At 42.1% G+C, this 20096-nt stretch overlaps 1 protein-coding gene across 3 annotated transcripts in view; it reads left to right on the top strand.

The window, feature by feature from the left end:
• Positions 1 to 20096, top strand: part of PRKG2 (protein kinase cGMP-dependent 2) — a 161244-nt gene that overhangs the window by 74519 nt on the left and 66629 nt on the right. For all 3 annotated transcript variants that reach the window (XM_033940049.1, XM_033940050.1, XM_033940051.1), the window contains 3 exons: positions 5904 to 5981; positions 15973 to 16067; positions 17747 to 17815. In XM_033940049.1, coding sequence (XP_033795940.1) covers positions 5904 to 5981; positions 15973 to 16067; positions 17747 to 17815 — 242 coding nt within the window. The remainder of the gene's footprint in view (positions 1 to 5903; positions 5982 to 15972; positions 16068 to 17746; positions 17816 to 20096) is intronic.

Below are 20096 nucleotides of genomic sequence, written 5' to 3'. Positions count from 1 at the left end.
GGGGAGACACAGAAAGAAATACAGACAGACAAAGGAGGCTAGGGAAAGAGACAGACAGAAATAAAGACAGACAGGGGACCAGAGAGAGACAGAAAAAAAGACAGACAGACAAAGGGTGCCAGGGAGAGAGAGAGAAAAATTGCAGGAGGGAGAGAGACAGAAAGAAAGGAAGAAAGAGACAGGAGCAGGGAGAGAGACATAAATAAAGAAAGACAGACAGCCATATATTCTAGCACCCGTTAATGTAACGGGCTTAAACACTAGTATAACATAATCTTAATGGGGACATAAGTTGCCATTCTAAGTAAAGCAAATCAGGGAGATGTTCCATGAGCTCAGGAAGGATCCAATACATACCCTGATGCAGTATATAGGCCTGATAGTACCTATAAAAATTTAGAAAATTTACCCCATCCGCCACAATTGGTTTTTGTAAAGATATTAAAGCAATTGTAGCAGTTTTACCCAGCCAAATAAATTTAGTAAGAATACTATTTAATTTCTTATAAAAGGACCCCTGAAAATAAACAGGCAACATACCCATTTGGTAACAAACCACAGGCAAAATCATCATTTTGACGGTTTGGACTCTCCCCCACCAAGAAAGATGCTTATTCATGAACTTTAATTCATTAATCCATTATTTAAATAGAAATTTAGAAAATTTAAAGTGCTACTTAGCTTAGATGAGGCAGTAATGTTCGAAACTAAGTAGCACTTTAAATTTTCTAAATTTCTATATGAATAACAGATTAATGAATTAAAGTTCATGAATAAGCACTGGCACTTCACAATGAAATAGTAATTTAAAGAAAAGTAATTTAAAGAAAAAGTTTTTTAAAATTATATGAAATGAATCATCACCGATTATAAGTTCCAATGAGGACGGCTACTACACTAGTATCTCAGTCAATCAGGAGTTTCAGTGTGGCATACTAAGGAACTTCGGTGTGAAAACGTGAATGAATGTTCAATATAATATGTTGGCTTAATATATATGGACTAAATACGAACAAGTGAATTGGTGATTACAAAACTATTAGTGTGCCCAGACATGGCATGATTTTGAATATTTAGGAATATGCAGTTAAAAAAAAGCACTCACCACCACTGTCTGAATATCGACCCCTATCTGTTTAGTGCAGGGGTGTCAAATGTGGGTCCTCGAGGGCCGCAATCCAGTCAGATTTTCAGGATTTCCACAATGTATATTGTGACAGGGAAGTGCCTGTCAGCGGTTTAAACCCGGTTTTAAACCCTGCCTTGCAAAGGGCTGTCCCTATTCCTAAGCCCAGGAAACTGTCTAGTATCCCTGTGCCTATCACTAAGAGCCAACAGGCAGGGCAAGGCAGAGAGGCAAGGACAGAAACCATAACGTCTAGTTTGGGGCACTATAATTCCTTTTATGATTCCTTGGGCAAAGCTCTGACAAAACCTCTGAGAAAGAAAACCAGCACAGGCATGGTTAATGAGGGGTGTGTGGCTAGCAAGCAGGACGAACCCAGAGGGAGAGTGAGATTAGGCTTGCAGCATAAAATGAGCCCAGGTGGAAACAATGGGGAGAGGGCTGAGGAGATTACGAACACGGTTGAGAATACTGGAGAGAAGACTGGAAGGAGGAATGGAGGGAAGAGCCAGGCGGCACTAAGCAGGAGAGAGCCTGCCAAGAGGTCTCTGTCCCAGACCTTAGCTAAGGCACAGCTGGTCTTACAACCCTCCCGAGTGACCAGACTTCTAACTCCTCAACCGCAGTGCAGGGAAGTAGCAAGACTTCCAGGACAGGGCTGTCTGTTAGCTGGCCCTGAAGGGAGTTCTTACCCTAGCTCAGAGAATGGTGATTCCCTAATAGAATTAGAAAGGGCGTTATCTGAGAGCAGTGTCATGGAATGCAATCTCGCAGCATGGGAGCTCCAGGAGAGTCACAGATAACTAGGTATGAATGGGGGAGGGGAATGAAAGTGCATGTTTGGAAGTAGCGTTCTTTCTCCCTTAGTCTAACTGTGAACTAGCATGAATAAATTACTTAGAGCCCGAGGGGAAAGCCTGTGAAGATAGGGAAGGAGGTGAGAACCTGTAATTAACCTCCTCAGAAAGCTGACACGGAACTTAGAGTCCCGATATAGTTTAACCCTGAAGCAGGAACTTTGTGAGGGGACTAACAGCAGTCTGAAACGGTTGGGTTATAGAGTCCCCTTGCCCTACCCTGAGAGCTTGGGGTAGCGGGGGCATTGGGCTTCAGGGGGGACAGTGCTAAAGCTTCCTAACGATTTTTCAAACAGAAAAAGCAAAATCAGGAGAAAACGTTTTTGGTTTTATTTTTGGCTTTTCTACCTGGACATCAGGCTGGACTGTATGAAAATATGTTTTGTTTAAGTCTCCTCAACACAGAGGGACTGCTTGAACCCTAGTGCTGTAAACTGAGGGAAATAAACGAAAAGCTGAACTTTACCACTAACGCAGACTCCATTAATTATTCCACTGTTTCCCAGCGGAAGTCCTCCTGGGAGCGCTTGGTCCTTACGCCTGGGGCGGGAGCTGGGTTGCTTGCGCTAGGCTTACCCCCGGCCCCGCCACAATATGCATGAGATCTATTTGCATGCACTGCTTTCATTGTATGCTGATAGATCTCATGCATATTCATTGGAGAAATCATGAAAACCTGACTGGATTGCGGCCCTCGAGGACCGACATTTAACACCTCTAGTTTAGTGCATGCTAAATCAAGTTAATGCATGTTAGCTTACAAATTAACATGCATTAGCCAATCAGGGCCTGATTCTATAAACAGTGCCTAGGTTAGGTGCTGCTAGGTGCCCTAATCGCGGATTCTTAGTGATGCATAACTTAAATTCACACGCAACATGAGGAAGGACCTAGTGAAGGTTGAAGAATGGTTTGAAATTTGGTAACTAAGATTTAGTGCTAAGAAATGCAAGGTCATGCATTTGAGCTGCAAAATCCCAAGGGAATGGTACAGTTTAGGAGGTGAAGAACTTTTGTGCACGACAGAGGAGCGGGACTTGGGTGTGATTATATGTGATGATCCAAACAGGTTGAAAAGGTGATGGTGAAAGGATGCTAGAAGGATGCTAGGGTGCATAGGGAGTGGTATGGCCAGTAGGAAAAAGGAGGTATTGAGGCCCCTGTAAAAGACTGGTGGAGACTGCACCTTCAAAAAGATATAAACAGGATGGAGATGGTCCAGAGGAAGGCTGCTAAAATAGTTGGTGGTCTTCATCATGATGCATATGGGGACAGACTTAAAGATCTCAATATGTATACTTTTGAGGAAAGGCGGGAGAAGGGAGATATGATAGAGACATTTAAATAACTATGTGGTTAGGGGTAGAAGATATGCATACTAAACGAAGGCGTTGCTTAAATTAGGCCAGGTAAAACTTGGCCTGATATACTTGCGCCTACCTCAATGACTCCTAGCGACGCCTAAGAATGCCTTGGAGCTTCTAGGCTTGATTCTATAAGCGATGCCTAGTGGTTGACAACTGCATGGACTGGCCTCTAGAAGTTAGGCACCGTTAGGTGTCATTTATAAAATCAGGCCCTTAATATGTATTAAAAAGGTTCCTGAAGTGAATATTTGAAAGTTCAAACAAAACAAAAAACAAACTGAATATTATCATCTTTTGCACATCCATACGGGGTTCTAAGAATACCCAGAGGGGATGGGGGGATGTTGTTTTTGTTGCCTTTGTCTGTTGCTTGCAAGATATTTTTTCTGCTGATGATGTTAAAAGACTATAAGTGTTCCCCACAAGTACTCTGTATGGATAATTATTCTCACAGGGGTGAAGAAAAGGAATATGAAGGTGACCTGGTTATGCATGGCTACTACTGCTGCCTGATTCAAGGAAAAAATTTTTTTTATTTGATTTGGCCTATTGAATTGATTTTTCAATTCAATTTGCTTATCCTGCTCAATCAGGTGTTTTTGATTTTTGTTTTGTTTTTTCAAATATCCTGGCGGGTTCATTTTGTAGCCTTTCTACCTCCTCCCCCTTTTCCCTCTCCAACCCCATGCCAACTATGTAGTATATTAAAAAAAGTATTTTCCTCTCTCTGTTAGGTCCTAGCTCACGTTCACTAACACCAGCTCTGACAGGATACACATTTCAAATCTGACATACTGTACTCACAAAACAGAAAATAAATGTATTTTTTTTTGTACCTTCCACTGCCATATCCAACATTTGTTTCTTTCCCACTCTCTACTATCTCGCTCTCTCTCTTCCTGCCTTGTGCCCTGGGTCAAACCTTTCTATTCTCCTCCATGCAGCATCTTTCCTTTCCTTCTCTCCATTATGATGTGCAAAATTTCTTTCTCTCTCCCCATGCACCATCTCTCCCTGCCCTCTACCTTATGTCCAACATTTCTTCCTCTCTCTTCTCCATGCATGTCTCCTTCCCCTCCACTATATGCAGGATGTACCCCCTCACCCTTTTCTACCTTTTCTTTCCCTTCTTCTCTTCCACCCCAACAATTCTTCCTCTCTCCTCCCATGTGCAACATATTTCCTTCCCACCCATCCCCCTAAACAGCAGCTTTCCTCCTCTCCCATCCATTCCCCTGTATAGCAGCTTTCCATCCCTCCCACCCTCCCATCCCCTTGTGCAGTAGTTTTCCATCCCTCCCTCCCATCCCTTGTGCAGCAGCACCCCCATCAACTCTCCCACCATGAAACCTGACATACCGCTGAGGTCTCCTAAAGCAGCAGCGGTGGTGGCGGCAGTAGACAGTCAGTAGCAACATCATTCTGAACAGGCTACTTGTGACTTGCATCACCAGGGCTTCCCTCTGCAATGTCATCCAGGGCAGGATTAACCAATAGGCCAAGTAGGCACGTGCCTAGGGCCCAAAATGGTCAGGGGGGCCCGATGAAGGAGGGCATCAAGATTGTTTTTTCCAAACGGCGATGGACCCCTCCAGCATCGATCGGCAACGCAGGCCCCACCCCGATCGGCAACATGCCCCCCCCCCCATCAACGGGAAGTAAGACAAGCAAGCAATGCGGGTGAGAAAGGCAACGGGAACTGTAATTGTGCAAGCGGTGCTGCTTGCCCAAAGCTTCCCTCTGATGCAGCTTCCTGTTTCCACCTGGGCGCATGGTGGGGTGGGGCGGGGCAGGGGGCCCAGTGTACTTTTGTGCCTAGGGGCCCTCGACGAATTAATCCTGCCCTGATGTTATCAGTGATACAGAAGGAGGGAGGCCGCAGTGGGGCAGGCTGCAGAGCAGCCCGTTCAGAGCAATGCCGATGCTGATCGTTCACTGCTGCCACCTCTGCTGCTTTAAGAGGCCTCGGAAGAGTATGTCATTTCTCTCGGGGCGGGGGAGGGGGGAGTGTTAGTTGCTGAATCGGTGAGTCTAATTTTCTCAGACAGCTAATGGAATCAAATCGATTCACCAAAGTGAATCACTGAATCGATTTGAATCAGTAAATTGGGCAGCACTAATGGCTACAGCCAAAAACAAGTCTGTAAATGCAACATTTCAATACATTTTCATGCGTTTCAATACATTTATTAATGAGACCCTGATGAGCTTTGAACAGAATTTAAATTTATCAGCTCTTACCAGCTTATTTTCCAAAGCATTTGATTTTATTCATGTTATGAATTGCATTGTTTTCTGAAATATTCTGCTGACCCCAGTTAACTCACCAAAATACCTATGTCCATCCACATCTGCAGATAAACTCATCACAGCTTTGATTGCAACGTGCATGGTTTCAAGCCTCCATCACATTTTGCCTTCAATTGGTGAAATGCATTGTTGGATGTTCAAAGCAAACAGCAGAAATGCTTTCAGTGCAACACAATACCAATGTGTGCTATAGTTTTTGTCTCACATGGGATAGTAGACCACTGTAAATTCTTCCCGCTACAGGATTACTATGACAAAGGAGATTACATAATCCGGGAAGGAGAAGAGGGAAATACTTTCTTCATCATCGCCAAAGGAAAGGTACAGAGGTCAGAGGTTTACTGAGATTCGATATAGTGATTTTTTTTTCAGCACCTCCATTTGTTTTTAATTTATTGAATAAAGTATGACATTTCTAAGAGAGAAAACTCTAATTGAGGTTTTATTCAGTTCCTATGGGCTGTGTCGCATTTGCTGTGCTGGGACTTGCTACCTCGGCTTTGTAAAAGGGGCCCTTAATTCAGTTGTAAGATTCCCTATGCACAGATCTTGGAAGATTGAATTGTGAATAATGTTGAAATGAAGCCAGACGGGTGGTTCAGAGGCAAATGATTCACACTACTGTTCATATGTCTTGCTTCTCCCTGAACCAAATAGGACTGAGGATGGTACAGAGCTGGTATTGTGACCCTGCAGTTTGGGAAGCTCTGGTCTATGGGCCTATTTTAAAAGATTTGGAAAAGAGGTCCTATGTTAATTAGGGATAGACAGCCAGAAAATGTTCATTTCATATTGTTTTGCTTGTCATTATTGGGAATATTCATTTTGTTCCTTTTCATGTGGTCATTTTTTCATCACAGGAGTAAAGTCATTGAATAATGTGCACTCTTTTGAAAGATTACACAGTACGTATGTGCAGTGGTACGTATTAACATAGCAAAAGAAGGCAAAGACCTGAACGATCCATCCAGTCTACCCAACAGTCATTATCAAATCATGTTTAAATTGTCTTTTGATGGCATTTCTGGGACGTAGACTGTGAATGTCCACTCGATACTGTCCTTAAGTTCCAACTACTAGACTTGCCATCGAAGCCCACTCTAGCCTATCCAAACCATCTTGTCATTTGAGAGACAGAGACCACAAAAGTCTTCCCAGCACTGACTTCACAATTCAAATTACTGGATTTCCGTCAAAGCCCGCTCCAGCCAGTCCTAAAGTGAACTGCCATTTATTTATGGGACACAGATCGTGCAGGTCTGCCCAGTACCGGCTTTAGTTCTTCACAATCAGAGTTGCCATCTAAGCACCAGTCGACACACCAAACACACATGCAACCATTTAATTTTTGGATTTTATACCATTCATTTTCTAATTAGGGATCTTCTGTGTTCATTCAATGCTTTTTAAAAATTCCGTCGCCATTTTCGTCTCCACCCCCTCCCTTGGAAGAGTATTCCAGACATCAACCACTCTCTCCATGAAAAAGAATTTCCTGACATTCCAAGTTTTATTAAAAATTTGATAAAATGCTTAAAAGTAATTTCTAGGCGATTTACATTAAAATTATGGTATAATGTACAAATATATGCAGGAAAAATCCCATCCTTTACTTATCGAATCCATATCTAAATGGGATCCATGTCTAAATGGGATCCGTTGTTACAATCCCCTCTCACCGAGCATACTTGGTTGGCGTTATGGCCCAGAGTATTTAAATCCCTCCATTCAGCCTCCCATAGACAAACGGCTCTTTTCCTTTATCATAGAGCCTTCTGGACTCCTGTTAAAACTGCTAAAATAACGAAGTCCTCGGATAATTCATGCTGGACTTGTAAATCTTCTGAGGGATCTTTGCGGCATATGTTTTTTGAATGCCCTCAATTGCAGAGCTTTTGGAATCCGATTTGGCACACGATTGCCAAAATGTTCTCTCTCACTGATCCCCTCTCGTTTGATATTTTAATTCTGGGACCCACTGCACTTACTGCTCATCTTTCTATGTATCATGACCGCCTTTTGACACTCCTATTGATTCTTGCCATCCAACTCATTTTACATAATTGGAAAGATTTTACAAAATTAGATTTCAATCAATGGTTTGTCTCCACAGTAAATTTGAACGACATATGGCTGAACGCCATAACTCGATAACAACGTTTGACAAAACTTGGTCGATTTTGGCAAATCCCAGCACTTAGACCCTTGACCAACATACAGATCTTTACTTATAGTTTTCTGGTTGACATATGTGTTTACTCTGTCCTCTATATCATATTATATTGGCATTTTAATGTCTGCTAACACTATAACATACCTACACGTACTGTTATTAGCATTGAATGTATAATACCATTCTCTTTCTCGACATACTTTCCTCATTCCTCTTAGTTATTTGTATATTTCATTTCCTTACGTATTTATGATTTGCATACATTGATGATTGTTATAATGTTTCCTGCTCTTATAATTTCTGCTACTACCACCTCTACTTTGTAATTAGATATACATGATGTGTGTCTTCACCCGGCTTAACCTGTGCTTCATTGGAAGCTCTCTTTTTGTTTTTGTATTGTTATGCTTTCTAAAACCAATAAAATTTTCTTGAACTAAAAAAAAAAAAAATAAATAAATAAATTATGGTATAATAAAAATTTTTTAAAAAGAAAAACATAAAGACATTACTGAGACAAATACTCACCACCACCATCAAATACTCACCTCAACCTCAATTCACGTCCTTTAATTTTACCATTTTCCTTTTCTGGAAAAGATTTGTTTCTATATTACTACATTTCAAGTATTTAAACATCGGTATCATATCTCCCCTATCCCTTCTAGAGTATACATATTCAGGTCTTTCAGTCTCTTATCATATGTCTTTTGTGCAAGCCCCATCCCATTTTCGTTGTCTTCCTCTGGACCACTTCAAACCTTCTCATATGCTTAGCCAGTTACGGTCTGCAAAACTGAACACAGTACTCCAAGTGGGGCCTCACCAACGACCTATACAGGGACATCAACACCTCTTTTCTTCTGTTGGTTACTACTCTCTCTATACAGCCTAGCATCCTTTTGGCTATAGCCACCACCTTGTCACACTGCTTCATTGCCTTCAAATCCTCAGACACTATCACCCAAGGTCCCTCTTCCTGTTTGTGCATATCAGCCTCTCACCTCCTAGCACACCCAGCTCCCTTAGATTTCTACTCCCCAAGTGCATTACCCTGTACATCTTTGTATTGAAATTTAATTGCCAAACAAACCATTCTTCAAACTTTTGCAGATCCTTTCTCAGATTTTCCACTCCCTTCATAGGGATCTCAAAGTCCCTCCTTGAGGACCACAATCCAAACAGGTTTTCAGGATTTCCCCAATGAATATGCATTGAAAGCAGTGCGTGCACATAGATCTTCATTGGGGAAATCCTGAAAACCCGACTGGATTGTGGCCCTCAAGGAGAGACTTTGAGACCCCTGCTTCAGAGAATCCACTCTGTTACAAAGCTTGGTATCATCTGTAAAAAGGCGAACGTTACCTTCTAACCCTTTGGCAATGTCGTTCTCAAATATACTGAACAGAATCGGCCCCAGCACTGATCCCTGATACACTCCATTATTCACCTTTCCTTCCTCCAAATGAATTCCGTTAACATCACCCTCTGGCATCTGTCTGTCAACCAGTTTCTAATCCATTTCACCTCTTTGGATTCTAATTTCAGTCTGTCAAGTTTATTCAAGAGCCTCCTATGAAGAACCATGTCAAAGGCTTTGCCGATCCAATTCTCTGGTTATCCAGTCAAAGAATTAAATCAGATTCATTGGCACAATTTATCTTTTTTAAAACTATGCTGCCTTTGGATCTTGTAACCTATTGGATTCTAGGAAATTCACTATCCTTTCCTTCAGCAATGCTTCCATTACTTTTCCAATATCCAAAGTGAGGTTTACTGGCTTGTTCCCAGCTTCTTCTTTGTCACCACTTTTGTGAAGAGGGACCTCATTCACTCTTCTCCAATCTGATGGAACCTCTTCCTTCTTCAAAGATTTATTGAACAAATCTTTAAGAGTAGGGTTACTAGATGTCCGGGTTTCCCCTGACATGTCCTCTTTTTTAGGACGCTCTAGGAAACCTGGACAACTTTTGTATTTTAATATTTTTGTCCAGGGAAACTGGACATCTGGAAACCCTGTAGCAGTCATTGCATGGCCCGCACACCTATCTGGAGTACCCTGCCTCCTCCCCTGTCTTCACTGCAAGGCAAACACACCTATCCAGAGTTCCCTGCCATCCCCAATTATGTCTTCATTGTAAGGCCCGCACACCTATCTGGATTCCCTTGCTTCCCCCTCCCTCCCATGAGATCTGGTGCTTGCTCACTGTTCTCGCAGCCTTGATGCTTTAACTCTCTAGCCGTAAGCAGTGTGATTGAAGTAAACACGCTGCCTTCAGTGACCTGCATAAGTGGGAAACAGTAGCAGAGAGAAAGCTTCTGGGTCGTCAGAGGCAGCGTGTTTACTTCACTCACACTGCCTACAGCCAAAGAGTTAGAGCAACACTGATGGGAGAACAGTGAGCAAGCACTGGATCCCGCGGTGGGGGATGGGGGGAATAGCATGGGGAGAGTAAGAGATGCTGGACCATGGGGATGGGGAGGAAAGGGAAGGAAAGATGCCAGACCTCCAGGTGAAGAAAGTGAAGGGGCAAATAGAGATGTTAGACTATGGGAGGGGGAGGAAGGGAAGGAGATGTTAAGACCACTGGTGGGGAAGGAGGGAGAGGGGGAAGAAGAGAAGATGTCAGACCAGGGAAAGGAAAGAGGAGGGGGAGATTCCAGGCTAAGGCAGGGAGAGGGGAAGGGAAAGACAGAGCGATGCCAGACCAAAATGGGGGGGTGGGGTGGGGTGAGGGAAGGAAGGGGATAGAAAGGAGGGGATAGAAATGCCAGTGTGGGAAGGAGGATAAAGATCCCAGACCATAGGAGGGGGAAAGGGGGAAGACAGATGTCAGAACATAGGAGAGTGAAAGAGAGGGAGGAGATGGTACACAGGGATGGAGGGGAAAGGGAGAGATAGGGAGGATGTAGTTTACAGGGATGGGATGGGTGGGGAAGGAGAAGTAGAAGGGGAAAGCAAGGAAGTAGATGTTGAATAGGGATGGGAGGAGTGGGGAAGGGAAGAAAATGGAAGAAATGCTGTTTATGAATAGATGGGAATAGGGGAGAAGAAAGAGAGAGGAGATGGCACACATGAATGGTGGGGAAGGGCAGAGAGAAGGAGGAGATAGTGTGTATGGATAGATGGGAAGGGAAGACATGGAAAAGTAGATAGATTTGAGGAAGAAGCAGAAAAATGGAAGATAGTTGTAAAAAGTTAATGCCAAAGATGCATGTAGACAAAATCAACAATGGACAAATCAGGGTAACATAAATAAACCAAAGGAGATAAGAAACAGTATACCAATAAATAGAATATACAACGTTTCTCCTATTCTTCCAAAGATAAATATGAAAACAATCAAAGATTGATATGCTTCCCTATGCTCCATATGCCTTGTCAGCTAAAATTAGGAACCCCGCAGTGAAAGTAGTAACTTTTCGCCTGAAGTGCTGACAACTTTAAAACATTTGACCGCAGTGACTGTTTCCCGCTGGCAGTTTGTCTCCTGAAACAGACTACGAAATGGGGCCGTGTTGGAACCCCTAAAGTATCTAAGATAAGTGAAATTTATCTTATCTGTTGATCAGTTTGAAACCAGTTTCTTAGAACAAACTTTTCTCTAAGATACCAGTCTTTTGAAATGAATATAGCTTTTGATTGAACACGCTATCTATATGCAATGACTGGATAATAAACTCTTAAAGGAGGGTGGACAAGCCCCCCTCCCCAATGAGTTCTACACCTCTGAGCATACGGAAGCATATCAATCTTTGACTGTTTTCATATTTAGCTTTGAAGAATAAGAGAAACGTTGTATATTCTAAAGATGGATGTAGGCCAAAAAGTGAAGGAGAGAAAAATAGCAAATGGATAAGGCGGCCCTGGAAACAGTTTAGAGCACAGACAGAAGGAAGTGCAACCAGAGACTGGGAAAAGATGAGTAGAAAAATAAAATCACCAGACAACGAAGGTAGGAAAAGTGATTTTATTTTAATTTAGTGATTCTTTTCAAGGTGATCCATATCACTTCTTCCTTTCCCTAGGCTAAGGGTTACCAGACATCTGGGAAAACCCAGACATGTCCTCTTTTTAAAGGACTGTCCAAATGTCTGGATTTCCAAAACCCAGCAGTTTGTCCGGGTTTTCGATGTCCCCACCTCAGGGCTGTGTCTAGAGGGTATCTGCACATGTGTGGATGTGATGCAATGATGTCATTGCGTTGATGCACATGCATGCATAGATGCAGTCCCAAGCTCAAGGAGGTCTGTAGGGGGTTGGGGCAGAACAGGACAGGGCTCTAGGTAGAATGGGACGGGGCTGGGGCAGAGCAGGGTGGGACCAAGTACCCTCTTTTTTTATATAGGAAATCTGACAACCCTACCCAGGCTCCCTGCTTTTTGGTCACGTGAATATTGTTTCTCAAATACAGAGCTACTCCTCTACCTTTTCAACCATCTCTGTCTTTCCTAAAAGATTATAGCCCAGTATGTTTGTGTCCCATCCATGGGAATCACTGATCCATGTCTTTATGATAGCAACAATGGGCTAGATTCACAAAACAAACCCCTTTGCGACCAGATTTCCCTCCTGCACTATTCACTATCCTCTCCTGTGATCTGCTTCGAATCTGTGCATGCAAATGAGGAGAAATGCATGCAAAGTAGACAGGGATGCGATTCACAAAGAAATTTCTGGCTGGCCGATCAACCCAAGAAGCGACTGCTGGGGACCAATCGTAAACATCTTTCCGACTCTCTCTTCCCTGCTCTCTGCTGCCCTGAATCTCTCCTGCCTGCCACTCCAATGCTCTTCCCCAATGTTTCCTGCCTTCTCTGCCCCGAACTGCCGCCCTGCTCGTCCCCATCTATCCTGCCTGCTCTGCCCTGAATCGCTGCCCTGCTCTGCCCCTTTGTCTCCTGCCTGCTCTGCCCCGAATCGCTGCCCTGCTCTGCCCTGGTTTTCTCCTGTCTGCCGCCCTGAATCTCTCCTGCCACCCTGAATCTCACCTGCCTTTCCCCGCACTGCAAGCCCATGGGTTTAATCCGTGGGTTTAAAACTGGTTAAAACCACGGGCTCGCTAGGCTACAAAAAGTTTTTAAAAAGTCACATCTCGGAGGTGTGTTGACGCATGCGCAGACCATCTACAGATGGTCTGCGCATGCGCGGGATCTCACACTTGTGATCCATGTCGGCCAGATGAGGGCATTCCTCTTAATGCCCTCATTTGAATTTTCAAGATTGGCGAATTCGTCGGGCCTGCTAGGATCAGCCACAGATCACCTTGGAAAAATGGGCTAGTGAATCTAGCCCAATATCTGAGTCTGTCTCTAACATCAGAATTTTCAGATCATGAACTTTGTTGCTTAGACTTGAGCATTTGTGGTTATTGCTTTCCAGTCACATTTCAGTGGCAGTCTTTTTTCTGTATAGTTTTCTTTTGTGTAGTCTCATTTCCTACTGTGTTGCTAAAAAGTTAATTGCTAAGATTATTTGCATTGCTATCTTTACTAAAGTCACATCTTGTCTTTTGCTGGGGATGACCACTGGAAGTGACCTACATCCAAGAGTGTGCACTCTCTTGAAATAGTGTGCATTATTATCAGCAAATGATAATGTATTAATTTTTGTGCATTTTCAGCTCATTTTCATTTGATAAAGACATGCAACAACATGGGATATGTCACTGACATTTCCAATATGGCTGCAAACAATTATCCATCCCTATTGTTAACTGAATTTCTGAAGGAGCCAAGTTTTGGCTGGCCAGGTTGAGAAGGAATATTTTTTTGAAGTGGGGAAAATCTCGAGTAATTGCCATACTACATAAGGGTAAGCACATCGTCTTCCAGTTGATGTGGTAGAGACAAAAACAGTGACAGAATTCTCTAATGAATTGGAGAAGTCAAGAAACTTAGTTAAGGAGTGAAAGGAAAAGAGAGCTCAATAAGAATTAAATATGGTGCTCTAGTCCACAGAGACCAGTTCCAAATTAGCTGGAAGCCCAAATAAGAAGGAAACTGCCGCCACCCCCACTCTCCCCCTAAAAAAAAGTTTTGAAATGTGCCACTATATTTCTCATATTAGGCATTTTTATTCTAACAGCTGCTAATCTTCCCTTTACCCACCCTGGATAAAACTATTTTAACTCCTCCCACATTTAAAGGGCAATACATATGTCACTTAATGTGTATAAATGTACAGAATACTATCACTTTCATGAGTAAGTAGCAGCAAAGCAACTATATACTATTCTGTAAGAGTAAGAGTATGTGGCAAAGCATATAAATGAAAGGGAGGCATTTTCATGGGTGCCACTTACATGTGCAATTTACAGAATACAGTAAATTATGAGTCTCTGCTGCACTTATATGCCCACAGTTATGACAGTGATATGGTTGATGTACCTATGAACATGTAAATGTAAGGCATGCCAATGCCAGACTATGCTACTAGCATTCTATAACAGAATCTGGGCACCTATGTGCTGTTATAGTATAGGCTAGTGTATCTCAAACTTCTCCTTTAGGAATATCTAGCCTGTTAGGGTTTTCAGGATTACCACAATGGATATCCATGAGATAGATTTGCAGGTACTAGGAACAAAGTTTCAAGTTTATTTTAAGGCTTGATATCCTACCTATTTTATGGTAAATCTAAGCAGTTTACAATTTAGTCTAAGCGGGAAAGGAATGTGCCAGACAGGAAAGGGGGTAAACTACATTGTTTAAATATGATAGTTGGGTGGGGTAAAATGAAATGTAAAATCTCCATGTCTAGTCAGTCCAGCTCACCTCAGCCCTAGGAGGGACAAGAGGGGAGAAGGAGTCAAGTATATGTATCAGCAAAAAAGAAATATTTTAAGGTCAGCTTTGAATTTATCTAAGGATAACTGTAACCTGAGATGAGAGGGGAGTAGTTCAAGGCCCTGGACTGAAAATATTGTGCTATGAGTAGTGTCAGAAATGATTTTGCAAAATGTGGGGACTATCAGACGGTTCTGGTCTGAAGATCTGAAGGTTCTGGATGGACAGTAGGGAGTTACGTGTCTATAAAGATAAAGGGGTATTTCTGCGGAACTGATTTTGAAAACAAGCAGTGGAATTTTGTACTTATATGATATGAGATAGGAAGCCAGTGAGCAGATCTGAGTAGAGGGGTAACATGATTGAATTTATGATGACTGGTGATAAACTTAATAGCAGTATTTTGAATAAGTTGGAGTTGTTTACAATCCTTTACCCCAGGGATGTCCAACCTTTTGGCTTCCCTGGGCCGCATTGGGCGAAAAAAATGTTTCTGGGGCTGCCTTTATATAGGGAGTTACAAGAGTCTAAATGACTGATAACTAGGGAGTGGATGAGTGCATTCAGAGGAGGTGGGTGTAAGAGGTTACGAATGGAATGACTCAAGCATAGTTTGTAGAATGATCATTGCATGAAAGTAGAGATCTGTGGTATGAGAGTTGAGTCAAGGATGACCTCCTAGTGCTCAAGTGGTAGTGACCAGAGGGACAGGTGTGCCGCAAAGTAGAATAGGGGAGGAGAGTGTCACATTGTGATATTTACTAAAAAGTAAAGATTTGGACCCATTGTATGCAAATCTACCTCATGCAAATTCATTGTGATAAACCTGAAAACCCTTACTGGCTAAGTATACCAACAGGAGATGTTTTATGTTTTTTTTAAACTTGTTATACCGCTTTTTCATACAGCAGTTTACAAATGTTTATGAAGCACTGGAATAGGCTCTCTATATGTGGCATTGCATTGCCTAAATGGAGGCACCCACTTATAGAACTGCTCTCATACTGTACAAAAATCACAGTTTCCTCTAAGCAAGGCAGGAGTCCTTCACCTATAACCCTGCCGGTGGGGGTACTCTTTCAGTACTACATTTTCAGGACTCCAGGAAAACTACCTTTCACTACTGAAAATGTGATAGTGAAACAGTGCCATCCACTGGCAGGACTGTAGGTGGAGGACTCTCACTTAACTTGGAACAGTGACAGCAATGCCTCTGAGTTTTCTTCTATTCCAGGCATGGCCCTGTTATCTTTTATATCCACTAACAGAACAAGTTTGCATAAACCTTTACACTTTGGTACTTGGTTCTCCTTTTCAGAGCTGAAATTGCCTTGTTATCATGTTTGACAGGTATGTGTGACGCAGACCTTAGAGGGAACTCAGGAGCCACAGGAGATTAAAACTCTGGGAGTTGGGGACTACTTTGGAGAGAAGGCATTAATCAGGTATTGTTTCATCCACTATAATTCACACTCACTATAAACTCAGTTTTCTAAAGATCCTGACCCTATAATTTCTTGTAGCCAAGATCATATGTAATACCTTCAGATAGGGATTCTCAGAAAGTAGAAAACACCGCATTTGGGAATGCCAGTTAGGGAGTTACTAGGGGAGGATAATCTCTGGGAAGGATCTTAGCCTAGTCTGAAAGCCATTATTTGCATACATTACAAAATTACCCACATGGTGGTTTTGTAACAGCCTACACAATTGGCAGGCCCTGATGCATTTGAATTATGGCAGTTTTCTAAAGAAACTCTCATGAGCAAGTTCTCTTTGAAAATTATCCCAGCAAAATTACCTGCAAAAGTTTACACCTGCTAAAACTTAAGGCTGCAGAGAAATTCACATAAGATTGTTATGTGTAAAGTATAAGCTATTAAGTCTTATATTAAGGCATATTTTCGGGAGTTATGCTGCTGAAATTTTTAAAAGGATGGGAGCTGTTCAACTGTTCTTGCTTCAATCACTGAGACTTGATGAGCAATCTGCAATTGAAGGAAACTTTGGGACATCAACACAGAGATAGATCACTGAGAAATACCATATATACTCAAATATAATCCGAGATTTTTGGGCCCAAAAATGGGATCTTGGTTTATATTCGAGTCAGCACTGACCAGCCCCCCCCCCCCCAAACCTGTTGCAGGGCTCTGCCGGGCCTCTCATAAGACCTAGTGGTCCAGTGATGGGCAGAACAGAAGGGATCCCTTCTGTTTCCTGCCCCGGCCGACTTTGAACAACTTTTATTTCCCTCCCACCCCCACCCTAATATTCCTGTTAAATCCCTGCTGGTCCAGCAGTGAACCTTCCTTCGCTCCAGCCCATTCAGAGCCACTAGCTGATTGGTTGCCGTGAGGGGTTTCAAGTCTATGAACACATTTTTGGACTATCGTACTGATTTGTTGATGGTATGTTAAAGTTGTTGTCTAATGTCACACCCAGTAACCTGACTGTGACACTTCGGACACTAACACTTCAGAATTTAGATAGATAGAGGAAGATAGACTTTCTAACTTATTGCAAGGAAATAGCATCATTTTAGATTTAGCGATGTTTAAGAAAACAGGTTATCATTTAGCCAGTTCGATATTTGTTCTAGTTTTTCATTGATCTCTTGACTAGGGGATTTAGGGGATGAAGCAGTTGAATATCGTCCGCATATGCATAGATAGTGCGCACTGTTTACTGAATGTTCACATGGATGAACCATTGGCGTGCGTGCAAACCACTGCACACCCGTGTACTATCAGAAAAGTGCTCACTATTTGCAAATAGTGACATTTCTACCAAAATAAAAATGAAGTCTAAACAAAACAAAATGAACTATACTGCACATGTCACAGGAAACAAAACAAAATGAAACATTTTGGGCTGTCCATCCCTAGTAACCATATAATATTATGATATATTATGTGTGTGTGTATGTGTGTGTGTGGGGGGGGGGGGGGAATGGGAATTAGAAGATAGCTAGAGTGGGAATAAAAGGTTGGAGGATTACTGGGGAATGCGTAAACACCAGATCTGGGACTGGGAGGATTTGGAAAGGATGTGAAGGCAAGAATCAGTGTGCCATCATGTCTAACACTAGAGCTGACAATAATACTAACTGTATGTTTTGCAGTGAAGATGTTCGCTCTGCCAACATTATAGCAGAAGAGGATGACACGCAATGCCTTGTCGTTGACAGAGAGTAAGTATGGTCCCTACTCCTCTGCCCTTCAACCCAGCCCGTTGATTAACCGTTCCCCTTAACTGTATCCATGACATCCTGTTTGTCTGTCTTGGCTGTTTAGATTGTAAGCTTTTTTGAGCAGGGACTGTTTTCTTCTTCTTTGTGACTCTGTGCAGCGCTGCATGTGTCTGGTAGCGCTATAGAAATAATTAATAGTAGTAATAGTATAACATAAGTTCATATGTCCGAAACTATTGTTACATACCCCCTTTAACTTTATACAGTATTATTCTGTTTCTTATAGGATCCTGTGCTGTATATCATGTTACATTATTCAATAATAGACAGAAAATTATCAAATTTGATTAACAAATATAAAATTAGCTAGCAGAGAGCTATTAATATAGAGTAGGCCCCATATTCAGCCTGTGATAGCCAGAGGTTTTTTAGCAACTGACAGCAATGTCCAGGCACTTCTATTGAATATCAGGGTCAGTGCCACTGTTCCCTCTAAGCTGAGTCCTCCACCTACAGTCCTTTCAGTGTGTGTGGTGGTGGGGTGGGGGGCTGTTTCATTAACCCGCTTTCAATAGTGAAGGACAGACAACCTCATCTGAAGTATTGCATTCAATTCTGGTCTCCTTATCTCAAGAAAGATATAGTAGAGATAGAAAAGATTCAAACAAGAACGACCAAGATGGTAAAGGGGATGGAACTCCTCTTGTATGAGGAAAGACTAAAACGGTTAGGGCTCTTCTGCCTGGAAAAGAGATGGCTGAGGGGAGATATGATTGAAGTCTACAAAATCCTGAGTGGAGTAGAATGGGTACAAGTGGATCGATTTTTCACTCTGTCAAAAATTACAAAGACTGAAGTTACAGGAAAATACTTTTAAAACCAATTGTAGGAAATTTTTTTTCACTCAGACAATAGTTAAGATCTGGAACGTGTTGTCAGAGGATGTGGTAAGAGTGGATAGTGTAGCTGGTTTTAAGAAAGGTTTGGACAAGTTCCTGGAGGAAAAGTCCATAGTCTGTTATTGAGAAAGACATTGGGGAAGCCACTGCTTGCCCTGTATCGGTAGCATGGAATATTGCTACACCTTGGGATTTGGCCAGGTACTAGTGACCTGGATTGGCCACCGTGAGAACGGGCTACTGGGCTTGATGGACCATTGGTTTGACCCAGTAAGGCTGTTCTTATGTTCTTAAGCTCTGCAGGACTCCAGAGAACTTCAACTAGAGGTATGTGTGGAAGGTGGGGGCACGTGGAGGGGAAGAATGGGAAGAGGTGGAGAGTAAGAGGGGTGCCAGCGCCCCCACCAACATTATGCCAAGGGCGGACCACCCCCCTTGCCCCCTCTTACTTTGCCATTGACACCACTGGCAATGTCATTATCCTCAGAATGAACTCCATGTACCATTACCCTTTGTTGCCTCCCACTCAAGCAGTTTCTAACATAGGGATCCTTTACTAAGCAGTGGTAAAAGATGACCTTAGCGTGCCCTTATATGTGTTTTTACTGCACACTAAGGTCATTTTTATCACAGCCGGAAAATGGCCAATTTTCTATTTGTTTTCTATTAATGGCCATGGGCTAATGCTCAACTCATCAGTACATCTATAATCCCACTGTTGATAAACACTAGCTAGTGCTAATTTAAAATAGAAAAGGAGGAAAAACCTCAGAATTAGTGGGGGAGGGGGGCGTTCTTACCATTCACATATAATATACCCCTCAATTCAGTCATCAGCATAAAAACCTCCTTCCTGCCATTCAAAAGAGATCTCACAAATTATACAAAAAACTATCATTTCACACAAAAAAAAATATTTCCTCTAATCTATCAAAATCTTTTGGTCACTTGCACAAAAACAGGATTTATAATCCTTCAGTAATAATAATAATAATAATTTATTTATTTATATGCCGCCATACCAGGGAGGTTCTAAGCGGCTCACAGCATGAGAAAAACAATATATACATACATTTTCAGTAAAAATCGCGATAACATACAATAAAAGGCAGTACATACATTTTGATAAAATTGATCAGAATAAAAGGTAGAAACATTTCAATAAAATTGATCAAGATGAAAATGCAAACCATGCAGGTAAGAAACATAAGCATAGAATGCAAACATGGTTGAAATCAAAGAAAAGGTAAAAGAAAAATACTACTGCAGTTCCAAGATGTCAGCTTCCCCACTCATATTTTTTGGTCATTAGCACAAGAAGAGGACTTATAAACCTTCAGCACTACTGCAGTTCATACAATTCATTTCACTCTCAGACACTT

Source organism: Geotrypetes seraphini, chromosome 4 (genome assembly GCF_902459505.1).
Source record: "Geotrypetes seraphini chromosome 4, aGeoSer1.1, whole genome shotgun sequence".
NCBI classification, from domain to species: Eukaryota; Metazoa; Chordata; class Amphibia; order Gymnophiona; family Dermophiidae; genus Geotrypetes; species Geotrypetes seraphini.
This window is presented reverse-complemented; position numbering and strand designations above follow the sequence as displayed.